The sequence below is a fragment of the Piliocolobus tephrosceles genome, chromosome 11, assembly GCF_002776525.5.
Source record: "Piliocolobus tephrosceles isolate RC106 chromosome 11, ASM277652v3, whole genome shotgun sequence".
NCBI classification, from domain to species: domain Eukaryota; kingdom Metazoa; phylum Chordata; class Mammalia; order Primates; family Cercopithecidae; genus Piliocolobus; species Piliocolobus tephrosceles.
Window position 1 is genome coordinate 3,751,969 of NC_045444.1, and position 7,761 is coordinate 3,759,729.

Here is a 7,761-nt window from a genome sequence, read left to right on the forward strand (position 1 = left end):
ACCTGAATTCAAACGATACTACAAGGCTATAGTTACCAAAACAGCATGGTGCTGGTATAAAAATAGGCATGTACATCAATGCAACAGAATAGAGTACCCAGAAATAAAGCCAAATATTTAAAGCCAACTGATCTTTGACAAAGCAAACAAAAACATAAAGTGGAGAAGGACACCGTATTCAATAAATGGTGCACCCTAAGCAAATGGTGCTGGGATTGTTGGCAAGTCACATGCAGAAGAATGAAACTTAATCCTCATGTCTCACCGTATACAAAAATCAACTCAAAATGGATCAAAGACTTGAATCTAATACCTGAAACCATAAAAATTCTAGAATATTATATTGGAAAAACTCTTCTAGACATTGACTAAGGTAAAGAGTTAATGACTAAGAACCCAAAAGCAAATGCAACAAAAACAAAAATAAATAGATGAGACTTAATTAAACTAGAAAGCTTCAGCGGGGGAAAAGAAAATCAGCAGACTTGACTGGGTGCAGTGGCTCACGCCTGTAATCCCAGCACTTTGGGAGGCCAAGGCGGGTGGTCACCTGAGGTCACGAGTTCGAACCAGCCTGGCCAACATGCTGAAACCCTATCTCTACTAAAAATACAAAAATTATCTGAGCATGGTGGTACACGCCTGTAATCCCAGCAACTCGGGAGGCTGAGGCGGGAGAATTGCTTGAACCTGAGAGACAGAGGTTGCAGTGAGCCGAGATTGCACCACTGCACTCCAGCCTGGGTGACAGAGCGAGACCCTGTCTCAAAAATAAAATAAAATATAAAATAAAATAAAATAAAATAAAAATCAGCAGAGTAAACAGAGAACCCCCAGAGTGGGAGAAAATTTTCAGACTATTCATCCAACAAAGCACTAATATCCAGAATCTACCAGGAACTCAAACAAATCAGAAAAAAAAAAAAAAAAAAAATCCCATTGAAAAGTGGTCTAAGGGCATGAATAGACAATTATCAAAGGAAGACATACAAATGGCCAACAAACGTGAAAAAAATGCTCAACATCACTAATTATCAGGGAAACGCAAATCAAAACCACAGTGCAATACCACCTTACTCTTGCAAGAAAGACCATAACTTAAATATCAAAATATAATAGATGTTGAAGTGGATGTGGTGAAAAGGGAACACTTTTACACTGCTGCTGGGAATGTAAAGTAGTACAACCACTATGGAGAATCCTTTAAGAACTAAAAGTAGAATTACCATTTGATACAGCAATCCCACTAATGGGTATCTACCCAAAGGAAAAGAAGTCATTATATGAAACAGACTTACACATGCATGTGCATAGCAACACAATTTGCAATTGCAAAAATATGGAACCAGCCTAACCCTGATTTCCACTGGAAATCCTAGGAAGTTATGTTAGTTATGGGCTTGTAAAAGAAAAACAACAGCAAACATACAGACAAAAAAAAAACAAAGAAAGAAAGAAAAACCTCGGAAGCAAGTAATTTGAGATGGTTTATATGAGATTTTGTGAAAAAAACTATTTTCTAGTGTTTAGAAACATGTTTCCACAATTTTTTGTTGCTTAGCAGAACTAAATATTTAGCTTTTCTGTATCATATAGATGACTCCGACATTTTGTGATTAGCTATTACCCAAGTTAACATAACATGACTTTAAGTTATTGAAAAAGATTTTTTAAACAATGTAAAGCTCATTTATAAACTTTTATTTCTTCTCTTTTGCAAGTAAACCTTACGGCAAATAATAAAAATAAAATAAAAAAGTAAATAAAGTTTTATTTATTCTTAAGAATTATGCTTGAGTAGCTCATTAAATAAAGTTAGCTACTGAAACTGCCTTTGCAGGGCCTAGTAGTGGCTCATGCCTGTAACCGCAGCACTTTAGGAGGCCCAGGCAAGTGTATTATCTGAGGTCAGGAGTTAGAGACCAGCCTGACCAACATGCTGAAACTCTTTCTCTACTAAAAATAGAAAAAATTAGCCAGGTGTGATGGTGGGTGCCTGTAATCCCAGCTACTCGGGAGGCTGAGACAGGAGAATCACTTGAACCCAGGAGATGGAGGTTGTAGTGAGCTGAGATCGCGTCATTGCACTCCAGCCTGGGCAACAAGAGCAAGTCTCGGTCTCAAAAAAAAAAAAGAAAAGAAAAGAAAAAAAGAAACTGCCTTTGCAAAATTATGACTGAGACAGTGAAAGAGATCTAACTTAACTGACCATCTTGCTTCTAGCCTACAAGCTGTCTTTGTTCAGTCCATCTTGCCTGGGGACTAGACTGTCTTCGTAGGACTAACATTCGCCACAAGATTAGAAATTACGATTTAGGAGTCATGCAGCTGGAGGCTAAAAGATTATGACCCTCCCTAAATTTCTCCTAAGATCAGTGCTTGAGATATTTTGCAGACCCTGCACTAGGTGGATCAGCTGGCTCCACCCATTGATAAACTGGCTCATCTGATATTGTGGCCCCTACCCATGAACTGACCGAGTGCAAGAAGACAGCTTCAACTCTGGGTTCTCCCCACCCACCAAGTTGCCCTTAAAATTTCTGCTCCCAAATTGCTTGGGGAGACTGATTTGAGTAATAAAACTCTGGTCTCTGCACAGCTGGCTCTGTGTGAATTACTCCTCCTCTGTTGCAATTCCCCCGTCTTGAGAAATCGGCTGTGTCTAGGCAGTGGGCAAGGTGAACCCATTGGGTGCTTATATGATCATCTTCAGTTTTTTCTTTGTAATCATGTTTACAGCCCACAAATGTTAGGAACTTAGCACTTTAGGCAGAACTCTAAAGTTAAATACACGGATATTTTGTTAATCAGAAGACACAGTTGTTTTCATTAAATCAACAGTATTAAACTAGTCTTAGTTACCAACAGTTTACACAAACCATTTGAACTAAAAGGCATTTGAGTTAGTTTATATTTTTCTCATAAAATATATAATGTAAATGTTTACTTTTTCTTTAACCCAATTAATTAGAGTTTTCATGTATTTTGGTAATGAAATATCACATCCACATGACATACATAAACATATATACATACAGACACACAAACAAAGGCAGAGTCTGTAGCTTGATAAACTTCATTTGCCAGGGGTTTTTTTGTTTTGTTTTTTGTTTTTCTTTTATTTTTATTTTTTCTTTTTTTGAGACAGAGTCTTGCTCTGTTGCCCAGGCTAGAGTGCAGTTACGTGATCTCAGTTCACTGCAACCTCAACCTCCCAAGTAGCTGGGATTACAGGCACCTGCCACCACGCCCGGCTAATTTTGTTTTTGTATTATTAGTAGAGATGGGGTTTCACCGTGTTAGCCAGGATGGTCTTGTGATCCACCCACCCTGACCTCCCAAAGTGCTGGGATTACAGGCATGAGCCACCACGCCTGGCCTGTTTTTTTAGACAAGGTGTCATTCTGTTACCTGGGCTGGGGTGCAATGGTGCAATTTTGGCTTGCGGCAGTCTCCACTTTCCTAAGGCCACAAGATTCAAAGTTAGGATAATACATGTTACACTGTTAACTTTTAGCAAACTTTGTTGAAAACCTTGTAAGTTTGGGATTTTAATTATCCTTTGCTATTACTAAGACCTCTTTAGTCCAAATTAACTTAGAATTAGTATAGATGGTTCCTGGTTCTGTAAGTATTTTAAGGCTTGGCTAAGTGCAAACAGCTCCCACGTTTTAGCAGACCAACTATTAGGCAATTTTCCTATTTCTACAAGAGTTTCCCTATCAATTACTGAATACCCATTGTGTCCTTTTCCCTCAATCACCCGGGAGGAACCATCTGTCATCCTGTCCTGAAGGAGTTCCTCCTAGGTCTGGTTGGACCTTTGTATGGTGGTTAATTAAGATTTAGATCCCCTGTTAGGAAACCCACAGGGTTAAGGGAATTACCAGTGGTTAATGTTAAATCATATTTTTCTAACAGAATAGCCTCATACTTTAAGATTCTTGAGTAAGTAAGCTGCCTTTTTGCTTTTTTGACTTAGGATAGTTCTGGCCTGGTGAGGTGTGCTCAAATGAGGTTTCCTCTTAAAGTTATTTTTGTGCTTTCTTCAGTTAGCAAAGCAGTTGCCGCTATAGATTGAATGCATTTAGGCCATCTGCGGGTTACTGGGTTAAGGATTTTTGATAGGAAAGCTATGGGTTGTTTACACTGACAACAAGATGGAATAGCTACTTAAGTGGGGGTAAAGCTAGGACAGGGGCAGTTACTAATAGATGTTTTAACCTTTCTACCTGTTGGATTTCTGGTCATTGCCAAATGAGGAGGGGGTTTTGCCCATCTTATGTGAGTTTTTTGTATAAGGGTTTTGTTTTGTACGGCATAAGAGTCTATCCATAGATGACAGTATCTGACTTATCTTAAAAGTTTCTAAGTTCTTGTTTAGTCTCCGGCCGAGGCAAGGATATGATGCCTTCAATCCATTCAAGCTCAATTTGCCATTTACCTTTGCTAATTAAATGACTTGTTCTAATATTTGACTAAATAAATTTGAAGAGTTCGTAAACCCTTGAGGTAAGACTGTCTATCGGTATTGCTATTTTCAATCAGCGTTGAGGGTCTTCTCACTCAAAGGCAAATAGGTCCTGGCTGTCTTCTGTGAACGGACAAGCCCAGAAGGCATGTTTTAAATCTATTACCGTAACAACAGGGTGGGTAGTTTGGACTTGATTAATAGCTCTAAGGTCTTGCACTAACTGGTGTGACCCGTCTGGCTTCTTTACAGGCAGTATTGGAGTGTTATAGGGTCATGGAGAAGACCTTCAATTTTCAATTAGAGGTTTTACATTTACCCAGGCTTTTAAAGCAATAGGGTACATTGCTTTCTCTTTACTACTTCTATCTCTCTCTTTCTCTCTCTCTCTCTCTTTGACTCTGTCTCTTTCTCTCTCTCTCTCTGACTCTCTGTCTCTCTAAGTTTTTTGGTTTTTTTTTTATCCTGCTAATATTTTAACATTAGTCCTCGGGGATTATTAGGGGGAATATTATTGTTGCTAGCTTTATTTCTTTTATCCTTTACCTTACTTGGGGTATTTCTCATTTTGGGAGTGAGGCTTAATTTCCCTTACTGGAAATGTCTCACCTTTTGGGGTGAGGCTCAATTTCCCTCACTGGAAATGTCTCACCTTTTGGGGCGAGGCTTAATTTCCCTTACTGGAAATGTCTTGCCTCTTTTTAACTCCCAAGATACCCTGACCAAGGAATACTTCACTGCCTCCTGTGGCTTTTCTTTCCTTAGTCCTGGCTAAGGAATGCCTTACCGCCCCTAGGGCTTCTCTTTCCTTGGTATGTCCCAACCAAGGAATGTTTCACTGCCCCTGCAGTTTTTCTTTCCTTAGTCCTGACTACCAAACAAATACTTTACCAACTCCTCTGGCATTTCCTTCCTTGGCTTATGCATGAGGTTGTCTGGTCCATGTGGTATGTGAGGATCCTTTACCCCAGGTCACTGGCCAGTTTCTTTCTACGTTGCTGAGAGTCTGGGTTTATTCATCACACCAGGTAAGTCTCGGTTCCTCACCCCTGAGGCTCCCAAAACAAGGTGGCGAGGCACCTCCTCACTGGAGAGGACCAGAGACTGCCCAGAGGAGAGTGGGTCCCTGTACAGGCCACCAAATTGTTAGAAATGCAAAATGCTTGTTCCCTGGTGCCTCAAAGAAATAGCACTCAAACATTAATTTTCTCAGCAAGGCAATTTTTACTTTCTGCAGAAAGGGTGCTCCTTGCAGATGGAACAATGGCGAGAGCACACCTGGACAGGGGAGGGGCAGGAGTTCTTATTCCTGATGCAAGTATCCCTACTGCTGTGTCATTCCTCTAATGGCTAGGGTTGGACCTCACAGTCTAAGCTAATTCTGGTTGGCTATGTTAAAAAGAGCAGGAGTGTGAGCTGGAGTGGTGGGATGAGTAGTTTGGCAGGAAGGATGGTTAGGAACAGGTAACTAAAGGTGACTTAGGTCAGAGCAGGTGACTGGTGGGAATGGGAAAGTTGTTTACTGAAACTAGAGGCAAGGAGGTGAAGAGAACCAGGAAGTTGAACTTCAAAATGGAGAATCAAAGAATAAGAGAGCTGAACATACTGATATACTGATTCTTTGAAGAGAAACTTGGGGTTCACTATATTTAGCAGGAAGCCGAGACAGGAGGATTGCGTGAACCCAGGAGTTTGAGAGCAGCCTGGGAAAAATAGTAAGACCCTATCTTATAAAAAAAAAAAAATTTTTTTTTTTTGAAATGGGGTCTCTCTCTGTTGCCTGGGCTGGAGTACAGTGGTGCTATCTCCACTCACTGCAACCTCTCAGCCAGTCCTCCCACCTCAGCCTCCTGAGTAGCTGGGACTACAGGCATGCACCACCCTGCCCAGCTAATTTTGGTATTTTTTTGTAGAGACAGGTTTTCATCATGTTTCCCAGCCTGGTCTTGAACTCCTGAGCTCAGGCATTCCTCTCACCTCGGCCTCCCAAAGTGCTGGGATTACAGGCATGAGCCACCACACCCGGCCTTACATTTTTTTTTTTTTTTTTTAATATGTGGAAAGCAGACACAAGTAGAAGCCAGCACAGCTAGCTAACTTCCACTAGTGATAGAGGCAGGAGACAGCCAAGTGCCGTCCATGTCATTATATATAGGGAGATTGCCTAAACATGCCCATGGTGAAAAATTCTATCCCTTAACACATGCACAGTAAGGAAAATAAATCAATGCAGAGTGACTCAGACTAAGGTCCCGCATGCACACTGGAAGAATGGCATGGAGTCACCAGGAATTCATGCCTTATGCCGAGGAGGAGCTGGGCCTCTTCAACTTGGGCGTGGTGGCCTTGTATTCAATTTGTCAGGTGGATACCTGCATACAGGACCCTCCTTTTGCTTAATAAATTCCGCCCTCCTCACCTTTCTGGGTTTTTTTATTTTTATTTTTATTTTTTTTGAGACTCAGTCCTGCTCTGTCGCCCAGGCTGGAGTGCAGTAGCATGTTCTTGGCTCACTGCAACCTCCGCCTCCGAGGTTCAAGTGATTCTTCTGCCTCAACCTCCTGAGTAGCTGGGACTACAGGCACGTACCACCACACCTGGCTAATTTTTTGTATTTTTAGTAGAAATGGGGTTTCACTAATTTGGCCAGGCTGGTTTTTTTTTTTTTTTTTTTTTTATTCAAAATGTGTTTATTGAGATGGTTTCCCACTCATGTTGATTCAGAGTGCCTATAGTGCTGCTTCCTCCTAAAGGAACATCCTTCTGTAAGCCTTGCTTTTCCTCCTGTAGGCTGGCAGAGGACAGTGGAGCAGCCAACACACAAAACTACCGTTTGTGCATGGCTAAAGACTGTGGTGATTTTATAGCATCCTGGGCATTTCACATCCATGAAGTAGGAATTGGGGCTCTGCACCAGACGTTTCTTCTTGTGTTTCCTCTTCTCCTCTTCTGGGGAGGGATGAAGGAGATCCTTTGCGAGAAGCATGTTCTCGTGTGGGTAGGTCGTCACCGCCGGAAAGGCCAGGCTGGTCTTAAACTCCTGATCTCAAGAGTCTGCCCACCTCAGCCTCCCAAAATGCTGAGATTACAGGTGTGAGCCACCGCACCTGGCCCCATCCTCACCTTTCAACGTTTCTGCATGCCTAATTTTTCTGGATTTAGCTGAACCAAGGAACAAAAAATTCTGCATCACTAGTTGTGCTGGCTTCCACTTGTGCCTGCCAGTATTCCACGTTTACATGTAATCTTGGGTTCCCAAAGGCAGGAACACCGTGAGACCACGCCACACG

At 41.5% G+C, this 7,761-nt stretch overlaps 1 protein-coding gene across 1 annotated transcript; it reads right to left on the minus strand.

The window, feature by feature from the left end:
- Positions 1–7,126: 7,126 nt before the first annotated feature.
- Positions 7,127–7,493, minus strand: LOC111521669 (40S ribosomal protein S27-like). Its single transcript, XM_023185225.2, has one exon. It carries the CDS (start codon positions 7,455–7,457, stop codon positions 7,182–7,184), a length of 276 nt encoding a protein of 91 aa, XP_023040993.1. The 5' UTR covers positions 7,458–7,493; the 3' UTR covers positions 7,127–7,181.
- Between the last annotated feature and the right edge of the window lie 268 nt (positions 7,494–7,761).

Coding starts and splice junctions, on each gene's coding strand:
- LOC111521669 (XM_023185225.2), bottom strand. CDS start 7,457: ATGCTTCTCGCAAAGGATCTCCTTCATCCCTCCCCAGAAGAGGAGAAG.